Raw genomic sequence first — 15550 nt, 5'->3', positions numbered from 1 at the left:
AATGTCCAATTTCCTTTAAATGCAATTCTGAAAAACACAATTGAATTATGTAACTAATTAAAATTATTGCACTTACTCATCATTTTTCTTGTTTTCTGCCGTTAAAATATACATGTGTACAGGTTCATCTTTGTAACTGGCCCGAATATTTAATTTAATATCTTCGTTAGCAAGATTTACACCAAATATGGTTACAGCTCCTCGTTCATATTCATAATCCCCATCAATTATGTTGTTTGCTGACATTTCTGTACAATGAGCAAATGTATGAGATGAATTTTTATCACCCATTACTAGTTTGGTTTCTAAAACAGCACGTCCTACCAGTGATTTATATAGCACTGACACCCAAAAGTCCTATAAAAAATAACATTTTTAAAAATAATCATGTAAGTGTAAAATTAAAAGAAATAATTATTTTTGTAATAATTATATTTTTGACAAACTAGAATTGATTTTATATTTAAATTTAGATATTAAAAAATGGTAAAACTGTTTATAAAAAATTCTTATATTTTAGTGTAATGGCCTCATATTGCAAATTGATGTCAAATATAATATTCTAATTGAAACCATCCTGAGGTGTTGACCATCATTAAAATACAATTGCAGAGAACTGTGTTTACGAATTTGTTTTAATTTTAAGTGATATAGATTGTTATGGCCATTAGTTATTAAATGCCAATAGTTTGCAGCCCTACTCAATGAGTTGTTCATGTAGTTAGACAAGAGAATTCTATTCTACAGCAGATGTAATCACGATATTAAGGTATATCTGGACAACCCCGACAATGAAAATATGTAATTAAACATTTTTTAAAGTGATACATTTTTTATAATTAATATATATATTTTTTATCAATGCAATATATTGCAAAATTCAAAAATTACAATTTTTTTTATTTCTTCTTGGTACTAGTGTACATGGAGAGAAATATCAAACAATATATAATTAAAAAAAAAATTAAAAAATGATAAAAATTACAATACATTGAGCTAGTGATCATAAAACCATCTCAAATTTTTAAATGATAATTTTTGAAATTAGTAACTTTTGAAATGTTGACAGTTCTATTTGAAAATTATTAATTAAATTTAAGCCTGAAACTTGTTAATTTTCTGAATAACAAGTAAAAATATTTGTTTTCTCTCATGCACCTTAGTCTGCTATAAAATATAGTCATGGAATTTTATAGTTGACTTGAGAATTAATATTTTTTAAATTTGTTTAATTACTGCCATTATATACAACTGAAATTTAATGCTAAAAAACATTATTGGCGAAACAAAGGTAGAAAGATGCTGAGATTATTGCATGGGCTCAAACTCAGTTGTGCATGACAGCCAAACCTCCTATCAACTGGATGGACAAAGAATTCAACTTATCGACCTCATCTACAATATTACATAAAACTGGCTGAAATTTGTTTTAATTATAATACTGTTACTGAAAAATTACTACTAGTTGAAACATAATGTCAGAATCGTTCATATCTAATCAAAATTAAAATTGTGTTTAAGACAATGAAAATGTGTATCATTTTTTGGCCATTGCTGGTCACTTTCACTTTACATTTAGTAACTGTTACTAATCGTGGGTCATAAGTATCCCAAACAATAATGCTATAAAACTATCAGGCAGTAAGAAATAGTTTACCATCTTACCCAACATTTTTTGGTTGTGTTAAAATTATGTATGTGAATGATTGTGGTATTTACCTGTATATGTTATGACATATAACATAACTATATGTAGTTATTTGCCCAGAGGCCTTACAATCTCTTGCACCACGTCTGTTTCCATTCTTCCATTCTACTGTTTCCAGTCTACTTTCCACTCAACTTCTAAGATCCTGATGCCTCTCATTTGATTTTAGATCAGCTATAGGTTTTACTTTTGTGACCTCTTTTTTTCACTAATGAAAATAATTTTACTAGTCCCTTAACAGTCACAGACAGTTCACTTAACATTCTTAATTATTTTAATTAAGTTTCTGTTCTTACTTACTCTTTTTACTATTTCTTCATTTTTCACTTTGTCCAGTTAATTTCCTCATCTTCTTGATGTCCACTTGAAATGCTTCCAGTTTTCTTTGCTTCTGTTTCTTAGTGTCCAAGTTTCACATCATGGAGAAGTATCATACTCTGAACTTAACAATTAGCAAGATACTACTACTTCTTCTTACATCACTTTTATTCCATAAGTTGTATTAGTGTAAAAATAAATAAAAAATTTGTTTGTTTTTTGAGTATGTAGCAGTAAGTTCTTTTAGTAACTATTATGTATCTAAAAATGTTTAAGTAAAATACAATGTAAACAAAAAAATAAAAAGTAAAACTTTAGAAAAGTTGAAGAAAAAAGATTAGACAGATGAAATTAAAAGACTACTTACTGGTGTAGACTGCCTAACAGAATTTTGAGTGATTTGCTTCATAAAGACAGGAAAGCCAAGCACTGCAGCTGTTCCTAATCTTTTGGCTAAAGTCAGTGCATCCGAAAAGTTGCCAGAATTTTCATATGGATTTGACTCAGCTGAAATAATTTTTTTAAGATATTAAATAATTGCAATGTTTATAAATTATTCTTGTGCACTTGATATAATCTTAACGTCTATATATAGCCTATAACTTAATATAGATATTAAGTTAATTGTTTAACATGAAACGGATCACGTGCAATGTGATAATGTAAAGCAGTCAAAAATACAGCAAAAAAAAATAAATATGAATATATATATATATATATATATATATATATAAATTTATTTTGTTCAGTGTAAAAATCAATATAATTTTTTGTTTTAAACCAACATAACGTGTTTCTCACTCAATCATAACACGAGGGATATCTCTAAAGTAAAGACCGCTGGGAAATTTCTCTCCTAAGGTCGGCGAACCTTACCTCGTTCATGCCACGCTAGTAATGTACACACTGCACTGTTATCTGTAAGTTGTGGCGTTGTAGTATCTTTGATTACGTGTGAGGTATTAAGTTATAAAATGAACAGGAAAATCAATGTTGCGCCGACTATGAAATACGTGGAGTCATACGTTTTTTAAGCCATCAAAATGTTAAGCCAGCTGAAATTCATAAGCAGTTGGCTGCTGTATATTATGATAAGGTAATGAATAAAAGAAACGTACAAAAATTGTGTGAAAGGTTTAGAAATAACAGAATTAATGTGCTTTATGAGGAACGTTCGGGGAGGCCCTCGATAATCACAGACGACTTGAAACGCGTCGATGACAAAATCAGAAAAATCGTCGCTCAACGATTTCCGACCTGTCTCTTTTTTTTCTGATTTTCCGAAAGCTGTTATTGGTCGCATTGTTCATGACCATTTAGGCTTCAGAAAGGTTTGTGCACGTTGCGTGCCGCACGTCTTAACGGAAACCACAAAAAAATGCGAATGGGTCTTCTTTGGAATTTTTTAATTGTAACACAAAAAAAGGTGATGAATTCCTTAATTCAATCGTTACCGGCGATGAAACATCGATTTCGTATTACACGCCAGAGAGAAAACGGCAGTCAAGTGAATGGCGTCATCCTCAATCAGCAACCAGATCAACAAAGGTCAAGCCACAGCCATTTGCATGCAAACTGATGGCCAGAGTTTTTGGGATCGGTTTGGCATACTGCTGATTGATTTCGTACCACGTGGAACGACTATAAATGCAGAAGTCTACTGCAAAACTCAATGTAAGTTACGGTGCACCATTCAAAATCGGCGATGGGGCCGCTGACCGACGGCGTCGTCCTGCTGCACGATAATGCTTATCGACATGTTGTGGGTCCGACACGTGATTTAATAAGAATAATTGAATGGGAAATTTACGATCACCACCATATAGCCCGGACTTAGCTCCTTCTGATTACCATTTGTTTGGGAAATTGAAAACATTTTTTAGTGGTAAGCGATTCGCGGGTGTACTTAAAAATGAATGATGAACTTAAAAATGCTGTTAATCAGTGGCTAAATGGACTAGCGGCAGAAGAATACGGCGAGGGTTTATTGAAGCTGGTGTATAGCTACGATAAATGTCTTAATTCATGTGGCGATTATATAGATATGTGGTATAAGGTTTGTAGTTTAATAAAGAATATTTATAAAGTTTTCAGAATAATTTTTTTTACAATGAAACGGGTCTTTACTTTGTAGATAACCTTTCGTAGTATGTTTATTAATGTTTTTGTTTATTGTAAAATAAAACTCTGTATGTAACAACATCAAAAAATAAATTGTTGCTTCAAGTTAAGTTTTAGTATCCAGTTGATGGTTAAAATGCTGAAAATTTAAGATAACTAATATTTAATACTATTAAAACAAAATACATAATACAAAATCCTTAAATTTTCTATATGTATATTATATTTTCTCAATCAAATCAAATATCATAATCAAATATGAAATGCACAAAGATCTTAAGTGCACAACATGAAAAATTGAAAAATACTATCTTCCAGTGATACTCCAAATTTTAAGCAACATGGCATAAGTCTTAAACATTCTGGAGATAAAATTGTTTTCCAATTCAGATATCCAGAATAGCAATGTAAGAGATTGCTGTAATCAGCTGTTAAAAAGGAGACATACAAAGATGGCTTGAACAAAAGATGATTGTAATATCCCCTTTTAAGACATTATTAGTGTATAATACACACAGAACTAAAGAAAAGGATAAGAGTAAGTTAGCTGAAATCAACTCATACCTTGCAACAATAATCTTGAAGCTACTAGTATAGAATTTTTTTTTTAATGCTTCAATTATCATTTGATTAACATAATTCTCTTACGGAGAACATTAAAAGAAGATCAGAAATATTTTTTGAAGAAGATTGGACAGGATACCAATTTTTACTTCCTTGTACGAAGTAAAGTAAATACTGTGATCGCGAAAAATGTCGGTTTTCAGATTTCAACCGAAATATCCATTTTGACCATCCCTGAATGCATTTTGACTAGTTTCGCGGTGACGTCTGTACGTATCTCGCAAACTCGAAAATTATTACTGTAGGAAGTTGAAATTTTGGATTTAGGACTGTTGTAACATCTGATTGAGCTCCTTCCCTTTTGATTGAATCGATTAAACCAAAAGTGTCCAAAAAAGCCCAAAATCGAAAAAAAATTGAATTTTGACTTTTTCTTAACAGCAATAATAAGCCCTCATTGAGATCTTTTAAACGATATACATAAGTGGTATTTATTTTCATTGATTCCAGAGTTATAGCCAAATAAAATTTTAACCTCTGATTGTAAAAGATTTTTTACAATTAATAATTCAATAATAACAATGAAATAAAAAATGTATGAAAAAATACCAGAAGTTTTTAATGAAATAAAATTTTACGTACATTTCATTTTAAAAAATTTGTAAATGTAATTTAATAGGTGTACAAGGAAGTCATGTGTTATCCACATAAAATTTTGTGTGTGTGTTTTTAATCTATTTGTGATAAGCATTAATGTAACCAGGGATTATAAAACTGTAAATTAACAGAATAAATGTTACCTATAGTATTCACATTTCTATTCACTTCAGTAACAACCCTTACAAAATAAACAATTAAAATTAAAAAAAAAACAAATTCGGTTACATAAGTAATTAAGCACACATATTTTTGTTTCTTTTAATTTGCTAGCATGGTTTAATTAAAAACAGTCATTAGTAACAAAATTATTAAGTAATACTTACATATCCATACTTCTTTTTTACTGATTTGTTTCATACTGGGTGGTTTCAGTGGATCTCTGGCCCAAATAACATTGTCAAGCTGACGTTGAATTTGTGAAAGCAAATGATAAACATCTTCATTTTCCCTTGCTTCATCAGAAAACTCTCTGTTTTTACATTAGAAATTATGAAATAACAATTATTTTCATATTGAAATGTTAATATGTAATTTTTATGATCAAAAAATTCATAAGAAATTTCAGTTACATGTTTTAGGTATTTTGTTCTTTTATGAAAAGCTGTAAAAGTTTTGCTAAATTGTTATTTAATTAACCTAAATTAAATATATATCTTTTTAAAATTACTTGAAGTAATAATTATTTTTTAATTATTATATCATATGCACTTTTCTGTCCATCAAACTCAAAAATATATCCTAGAAGAATAACATTAATTTTTAAAGATAGATGTATTTTAATGATATAAATAATAAACCCTTTATATATTAGACTTGCAATAAGCAAAATTCTTTGTTAAATAAATTTATAAACTAATAAATATTTTTATCCACTCTTTTGTGCATTGAAATATAATGTATCAGTCATCACATTTCTTGCTGAAAAGACAACCAAAAAAAATTTTCATTTGTCATAAAACAACTAAAAATATCCTATGAGCTTGAAGAATATATATATAGTTATCAACATTGACAACTATAATAATTGTAGCTGAAGTAAAAAGATTTTGTTGTCTTATAATTATAGTATTGGGTAATAAGTTATCTAAGATTGGAGGCAGTCTCTATGTGGGTTGATATTTCTTCTACAATCTACTTTTCCTTGTCCTTCATCCCTTCCTCCTTAAATAGGTACCATGGGAATTGTCAACTACCTATTTGTCTTAAGAGCAAACCTTCCTATTTGTCAAGAGCAAATCTACCTATTTGTCTTTGGCTTGAAGAGTATGTGTATTGTAGCACATTCTGATAGCCAGTAAGGTAGCTTCGTTTTAAATGAGGTAACTCTTGAGATGTGCTAGTAACGTGTGAGTTTTTCTCATTTCTTATATGGGAATTGGACAAAAAGGTAAACTGGTAGCTGGTTAGCAAATTGGGTAAAGCTAGCTCTCACAACCTCGTATTTTAATTTTAATTACTTTTAAATCATCCAGTAACATGATTTTGTTCGTCTGTTTATTTCAGCCTGAAGTACACAAACAATAAAAGATTTTATTTTTAAAATTTAAGTTTATTTTTCATGTACAATATATCATACAATTAAATAATTTGAATGAAAAATGGCTGAAGAAGGAAATGAAATTAACAATTTGCAAAAGATACAGTAATAATTTATTTATTTGCTTTGCCAAGTAGAGGCTGTACCCTCCTTTTTTGTTAAAGAAATGAGTTTTTGAAGCATGCAAAAAATGTTAAGCCTGATTAAGATTCAAAACCAGAACCTTCCAGTATAATCCCTTTCACTTATGTCTGAAACCAATTAAACAAACTACTCTAATGCAAAAGTTGGATTAGTAAAACCATTACTACTGTGGTTTGACAAAGGTGTTATGTTATCACCTATCCTCTGGTACACCAAGAATCAGTAGTGATAAGTAAAATAAAGGTAAGCACCACTTGTAAACAAACAATGTAATTATTATATATTTCACTTAATAATAATGGGATGTGCAATACTAATCACTTTCAGTGAGCTCAAGAGCACACATTCAGAAAGTTTATATCAGTTCTAAACATAAATGGAATGGAACTTTAAGGTAGAGATGCCTTTGTGACAAGAATGCCATTCTGCTTACAAACATACTAGTTACTTATTACTCCATTATGCTTACATTAAAAAAAGTTTGCAAATGATATCATTGACTGTTTGAGAGATTTAAGGTAAATGTTTTCACCTTAACTTCCCATAAATTAGTTACTTTCAAACTAATCACATGCAAATCAGGAAAATAGATTTAGGAGAAAAATTTCTGAGAGAAGAATCACTTTTATGTGAACAATTTTTAAGATGAAAATTCAGAATGATGCCAGATAAAAAGTAACACACCAGGATCGTTAAAAATTTCTCGGCCTGACACAGTGATTGTTCAAGTATGGACAAATGATTATGATATCTGTCAAGTATGATGCTTGAAATGGAAAGTTTTAGATGCATGCATTTGTTTATTTGTGGCAATCAAGTAAAACAAACAAGTTTCAATATTTTCTAAAAGATGGATAAAATTTAAATTCAAACTACAATAAAGTACTTCGTTTTAAAAATTTTAATAGTGATGGACAACATAAAAAGAGAGATTTCAGTTTAAAGGATTCTTCTTCTTCAATTTAAACATGGTCATACATCCATTCAAAATAATGATTGCTAGGGACCCCAAAAACCCCGCTATTATTGTCACAAATATCCACAGTGCTATGTTTAAATGATCCCAATTGAAGATATGTAAGCTTGGTGATATTGCAAATATCTATATAGCTGTGTATACTACATTTTTCAAAATGTTTTCAATATGAAGAAGTTTTCTGCTCATTGAGTACCACATTTGCTAACAATCAATCAAAAACACATTCTGCTGAATACTTCTGAAGAGTGTTTAGACATATTTAATTCCATTGAGTTTCTTAGATGTTTTATAATGCCAGATGAAACACGGATTCACCATTACAGACCAAACAATGGGTGAAGAGGTGAAAGTGGTGCCAAAGATAGCAATTCAATTTGCAAGAAAAGTCATAGCTATAGTGTGGTGGTGCTCATAGACAAGAGGAGGACAAAAGCAAGACCATCACTTGGAAGTATTAAGCTTCACCAGTGGACCAACTGAAGAGTGCAGGACATCCACATCATGCTAAATATCCACATCCACATCAGGCTAAATATCCACATCCACATCAGGCTAAATATCCACATCCACATCTGACCAAAAAAAGTGCTTTTTTACCAAGACAATGAATGAGCCTCCAAAACATTTTAGTTGTTGCTGCTAAACTCTATGATATTTGCTTCAAAATGTTTCCACATTCACTGAATTTAACTTCTATTGATTACTTTCTCTTCCCAAACATGAAGTAATGGCTAGCTAGACAAAGATCCACTTTAAATGATGAGACCAAAGTCTGGACAACCCTTATATTTCAGAGTTGAATAAATCACATTATATTGAGGGTATTAAAAGTTGCAAAGTCTATATAAGTTGGTCTAAATAAATCTAATTACAAGATGACTACAATTAAATAAATATTTCTGAAAAATTTTGTTTTCTTTATCAAACCTAAAACTTTACGAATGACCCTCATAGATGATCTTGTCAGTAAATTAAATAAAATATTTTTTTCAATAATTGCATCATTTTCAGAATGATGTTTTCTATGAATGTTTTTGGTTCACTAGCAAAATTGAGAAGGGTTTTTTTTGGGTTAATAAGTATAATTTTAAACTTCAAAATCATGTGTTGAGAGTTGTGTTCGGAGTAAATTCAAGATGTTCATTCAAGAAATAGTTCAAAACATTTCAATCATATCAGTATCTATTATATTCCACAAGTGATTGAGAGAACAGCTCAACATACGCATTTAAAATTTCAATAACTCATTGCCCGAAGATATTCTTTTTTTTGCTTGATGATAATCACCACATAAGCTTGAAGCTTGTGCGTATGGTATATGGAAATGGAATTTTGTAGCGTATGAAAAATGCCATGCCTGGATTCAAATCTGGGACCTCCCAGATTTTAAATTTTAAAAGGAGTTATGGCACTGAAATACCTATATAAAATGGTTAAGTATTTACAAAGACAATTATTTGTATTGATAATTAAGATGTGACATCTTAACTAAAATGTGATAGTTAAGATGTGTAACATGCCACACATCTTCTTATTGTGAACAATATATGGTAAAATTGTAAGTGATGTAAAAACAAAAATAAAAGTAATTTAAACAAAAGAAATTTTTACAGAACTACATGTGTCATACACTCCTGTAAAAAAAATCTATAAATTGAGAATAATTACAGTTTCTGTAAAAGTTAATAAGATACACTTCCAAGCTGTACTAAGTTAGAATTGTCATTATACAAAACTAAAATCATGTGAGAGAGTTAATTAAAATTGTTTTTCTTTCTTCTTTTTTTATCTCATTTTTATTTTTACCTTTTTTTAATATCCCTTGATTTTTAATCATCTAATACATTTTCAAATATTTTTAATTGTGAGACATTTTTAATTTTGAAGTAATGTATTTAATTACATAATTCTCGTATTATCATTTTTACTTTTTCTAATGTTTTTTAACAATAGACTGCTGTTAAGTCACCAGCAACCTAAATTATGCTTCCTGGAGATATTCATACAAGATTAATTTTGTTAGAACTATAATATTGTTTTATCATTAGATTTTATAATAAATTTATTTTTATGACATTTTATTTTTGCATCAAATCCTTTTCTTTAATCATTATAAATGAATTTGGATTCCAACTATCTAATGATGCCTAGGTCTTTGAAGTTGTTTAATGATAGGTTTGGTTTTGAAACACCACTTCTTAGTTTTACAGCTGGCTTTAACATACTGCATTATGTATATCTATTTCAGACATTTAATGTTTTATTCTTACAAAAAGTTTATTAATGTGTTCATTTGATGTAGTGGTATTTATTGACATTGTTTTTCTTTCTTCTTTTTTATCTCATTTTTATTTTTACCTTTTTTTAATAATATCCCTTGATTTTTTAAAATATTTTTTAAAAATTGATTCTACTCAATAGCACTTAACTTTTATCAACTGGATTTTGTATTATATTTAAATTTTTAATACTAAATAATAACTTTAAAGAATTTTTAAAAAATTAACAGTACATACGGGTGCCATGTCATAACTGAGAGAGCATCACCACTCTCATTAAGATACTCCTTTACAAACTGTACGTCATCAGGATTTGATGCTGAAACAACATCCGGGCCAATTATGAACGATTTAGAATATCGAGGATATGAATCCAGAATTTTACGAAAGCGTACAACATCTCTGCCTAATTCACTACCAGTCAAGGATTCTGATAAATTTCTAAGTCGCTGTAACTCTGTCAAAATAAATAAATAATCAGAAGTTTAGTTTATGTAAGATTCATGGTGAATTTAACATTTAACTATTATATTCATAGTACTTTTCATAGAATAAAAATAAGTATATACTATAATCAGGTAGATCCTCTGCCTGATTATAGTATATAGATTATATGTTTTCTGAACTATTGAGTAAGTAGTGATTTCCAATGGTTTTTATTTTTAAATCAGCAAATTTCCTGTACAGCATTGTTACAACTGAATTATTTTAGCCATATATTTAATACTTATAAATATTTTTAATACTTTTAAATAAGAATTAAGATTAGCATTTTATTCTGAACTCAAATTCTAAGATAAATCTGGTAATTGTATGACAACTAAACTTTAAAAAAAAGAAAAAGACTCGGAAAGAATGGTTTGCTAAATTTTGCAAATATATGCATAACATGGGAATGAAAGATGATATTGGAATGAAATAAAAAATGAATAAAAGTACAATACTTTTATTAACTACAAAATGTATGTCCCGGTTTATACTGACACTTTTCCCAACGTGTGACAAGTTTTTGCATTCAGTCACTAAGAAATTCTGGCTGTCTTTCTCGGATCCAAATGGCCACTGCTTCCTTTGAGATCTCTCTTGAAGTGAGGAAAGAAGTGGAAGTCTCACGGAGCCAAATCTGGCGAGTATGGCAGATGCGGAATAGGCTCAAACTTCAGCTTGCGGAGAGCCATTAGAGAGTTTGCGCGGTACCCATCGTGCACAGATTTTACGGTAACCCAATTGCTCGATAATATGGCCTACTCATTTTTTAGGTATGCATAACTGAATAGCGATGCGTTGCTGGGTAATTCGCCAGTCACTTTGAAGCAAATCGTCCACCTCCATTCGATGTTTCTCGTAAGTCACAGAAACTAGTCGTTCATTACGAGGTGCGTTCTCAATTGTCGCTTTACCAGCTTCACATTCGCAAAATTTCAACGCCCACTTATTCACAGTACTTATTTTAACAGTTTCACTACCGTATTCGCTGCCGATCATAAGAGAGCCGCTTGGCAGGGTGTTCTCGGGGTTCCTTAGCTGGGGTTGCTTTCCGATTTGTTGGAAGGTGGCTTTGGTGAGGGTGCTCTCAAAATCAGGAAAGGATCCGAGTGTGGACAGGAATTATCAACCCATCAGACTCTTGCCGGTATCGGCAAGTTGCTCGAAAGGCTGGTTGTGGAACGGCTCTAGGAAAATATCGAAATGAACGATTTTCTAAATCGTGGCCAATACGGCTTTATGAAAGGGATTGGCGCGAGCATTGCATCTTAAAAGCGAGCATTTAAGATACAAAAGCACAGTCGACGTGGAAAGCGCCGACTGTAAATATGTTATGGCAACTTATTAACATAGAGGCAGCATTTCCTTCCTTGTGTTGGAGTTCTTACTCTATGAGTTGGAGTTCTGTACTCTATGAGTTGGAACGCCGCAATGTTCCCCTAGCCCTGCAGGACATGGTACGTGACTATTTGTCTAAACGTACGGCTCTGTTTAAGGATGCGCACCTAATTGTGGAAAAATCAGTCACCAGGGGAATCCCGCAAAGTACCATTCTCGGGCCCTTGTTGTGGATCCTGGTATTCGACAGATTTCTGGGATTGACGTTCTCAGAAGGGGTTACGGCCCAGGCTTCGCCGATGACTGTCTCCTGTTAGTCCGTGGTAATTAACGACCACAGCTAGAAGACCAGGCGCAGACGGCTTTGTCAACCGCAGAGGTCTTGATGGACGTGCAAGATTTCTGTGCCCAAGACGAAGTGTATGTTTCCCAAGAGTGGAGACAAATTATTGTACAGTCCTAACCCCCATATTAAGTTTAAAGGCTGTGTAATCAGCCGAGTTGCAGTTCATAACTACCTAGGTGTTTTGTTTGATGAGAAGTTGATGTTTAGAAACTACATTAGGTAAGTAGCAGCGGATGCCGTTGAAACATTAAGAGTATGACCTCTTATGTTGCGTCTGTTTGGGCGCATAGGTTGGAAAGAAATCGAGCACTTAATCAAAATTTAAGGAGTAAATACCATGTAGTAGAATTTCTGATATTTTAAAATAGTATTTATTATCTATGTTTGATACAGTAAGGTGACAAAAGTTAAATGACTTGTAGCCATATTCTGCAGTAAAATATAAATTGGGCTGCAATTTGTTGAAGGAATATTGTCTAATGTTTTCTTCATAAAAGAGTGTGATTTTACCAACATAATTATAACAAGACTCTGTCTGCATGTTTCCTTTACCAATGGTTTACTAATTTCTAGTTAACCCTTTTCTTATCAGTTTTCCCTTTACCAGTTTATCAATGGTTTCTTGCACAAGTATATTAGATGAGACACTGGTTATCTAAAAACAGTGTGAAGATAAGGTAGAAAGATAGAAAGAGGTTATCAGAAAGTTAAATCTGTCAGTGTATGTAATTTTAATTTCAGAAAACAACTCATCCATAAAGAGTACAATATACCTTATTATTGCAAATCACCTCATACAAACAGGACACTTATAATCAACACTAAGGTCCAAAATCCAAGGTACAACTGCTTAAACAATATAAAATTTACAAATATCCTAAATCTAAAAAAAATATCCTACTAAATGAACAGATACAAATATTAGTCAATACATTATTCAATTATATCAAAATACATTAGTCAGTTACATTAAATATAATTACATTAAATATATAGTCAAAATACATTATTCAATTACAAATGTTAGGAGTTTATGAATCATTTTAAGACATGCACCATTCATTTACCACTGAGGAGTAATAGTAAATAATTCTCAGTGCTGAAGAATAATCACTAAAAAAATTGTTGATAAAAAATTTATAGTGTTCCAAAAATCATTTGGTTCTTAACCAAATTAGGGGCTTAATGAGTTTAAGGCAATGTTCTCTGCTTTGGTGAATGGATTTGAGGCACTTGCTTTAAAACAACTGAAATACCAGCATCTGTGCCTATTAGGAAGGAGCTTAAAGGCAAGTGGGAGGCCAGCTTAACTCGCAAGCAGCCAGAAATCATCTTTCTGAAAGGAAGGAGGGCTTCACAAAAACAAATGAAGAGATTAGAGAGGAATTTCAGACTGCCCTTCAGGGCAAGAGGTGAAATTTGAAAATTAGGAACATAAAGGATACTAGGAAAGATTTGATGGTCATAGTGGATAACAAAGAGATAGTTGTTAATTTCAGAATCTTGTCATTAGTAAAACGAGGTCAAGGTAGATCAGAAACATAAAAGGAGGCCTCGAATCATATTGTCCATGATGTAGATCATTGCCTGTGCAAGGAGAAGGTTGTGTCTCTCATACAGGAAAATAACACCAACTTGAAGGATAACAAACACTCGATTGATAGTAAGGACTGTGGTTGTTACTTGAGAGCTGTTGAGATGTATTCTAATTCATTGCATGGTTAAGTTTGGACAGATAAATTCTCAAGGTGCTTACATTGCTAAGATCAAGTTAGGTGAAATTGTTAAAAGGAGGTCCCTTGATATAATTCTTCTGCAACATCCATATACCATAAAGGACGATCTGCTAGGTTTTATTGGTTGGAAAAAATTTTATAATGGAAGTAACAGTATGTCTGCAGTTCTACATAGAAGGTCACTGGATTGTGTCTGAGGCAGGTTCCTGATACTCATGTTGCTGTTAAGCGTGTAATTGATGGTCTTGCTTTTGTATTGTTAGTTCATATTTTCAATATAGAGATTCCAGTGAGGAAAGTTTAGAGAAGTGGGATAGAATTCTTGTTCTTGTCCGTATCTGTCCTACGGTGCTAAGTGCTGATGTAAATGCTAAGTCGTTTCTTTGGCATAGTGAATCCGCAAATGATAATAGTAAATTAGTTGTAGACTTTGTTGTGCAGTATGGTCTTTAATGTTTTCAGTGAGTTTAACGTATGCTGGAATATTAGATGAAAGGAGATTGTTTGCTATAACGAATATTGATACAGTGAAACCTGTTCAAAACGGAAACAAACGGGATCGAATTTTTTTTCATTTTAGACAGGTTTCCGTTTTATCCAGTTATGACAGTAATGATGGACACACTGTGTACTGTTTGTGCTATGTAATAATGGCCATGCTGAAAAATTCACGGTAACTTACTTAGAATGCTGTAATCCACTGGAATAATACAGTATATAATTTACTAAAATAATTCAATTTGTAAGCTTACCAGATATTTTTATTACGCAATTAACGTCACAATAATTAATTACAAAAATTATAAAAACACATTCTTTTAAAAATACAGTACGTATGATTAAGTTACATTTTTATCACGATTATTTGTGTGATTTCCATATGTCAACCGATGTTACTTACTTTGTCTTTTTACACTATGCTGTTCTAAAGAAATACGCGCTTTACAAAAACATTACAAAAATTCATTACACTTTTTTCTTGCGGTGAACTTCAGTAAGTCACTTAAGCTTGGAGCACATCGAAATACGAGTTTATTTTGACGTGATCTTCAATTTTGCTTGTTGAATCACCACGTTCCATACGGTCTTCTTCATCTTCGTCAATTGGCGGTTCAATGTCATCATTATCTTCCATGGAACCGACAAAACTACCTCAGTTGCATTGTTAGCCGTAATACTGGTAGCAAATCACTGTCACATGAACCCTACCTCGACGAGTCAGATTCAAAGATATCCCTCGACGAGTGCAGATTTTGAGGAGTTTGGCTGTGAATATGGTTTTGTATGTATTAGTAAAGGTAGATGATGTGTCTGGTGGTGTGGGAGTGCAGAGA

The 15550-nt window shown here is 31.5% G+C and overlaps 1 protein-coding gene across 1 annotated transcript in view; it reads right to left on the bottom strand.

Annotated features, from left to right (window-relative positions):
* LOC142317560 (uncharacterized) overlaps positions 1 to 15550 on the bottom strand; it is an 80568-nt gene that overhangs the window by 7670 nt on the left and 57348 nt on the right. Inside the window, exons 5-8 of the mRNA XM_075354118.1 lie at positions 10548 to 10767; positions 5695 to 5840; positions 2394 to 2533; positions 77 to 357 (exon numbers count right to left, since the gene is read on the bottom strand). Of these exons, the coding sequence (XP_075210233.1) occupies positions 77 to 357; positions 2394 to 2533; positions 5695 to 5840; positions 10548 to 10767 (787 nt within the window). The remainder of the gene's footprint in view (positions 1 to 76; positions 358 to 2393; positions 2534 to 5694; positions 5841 to 10547; positions 10768 to 15550) is intronic.

Source organism: Lycorma delicatula, chromosome 1, assembly GCF_047948215.1.
Source record: "Lycorma delicatula isolate Av1 chromosome 1, ASM4794821v1, whole genome shotgun sequence".
NCBI lineage: Eukaryota > Metazoa > Arthropoda > Insecta > Hemiptera > Fulgoridae > Lycorma > Lycorma delicatula.
This window is presented reverse-complemented; position numbering and strand designations above follow the sequence as displayed.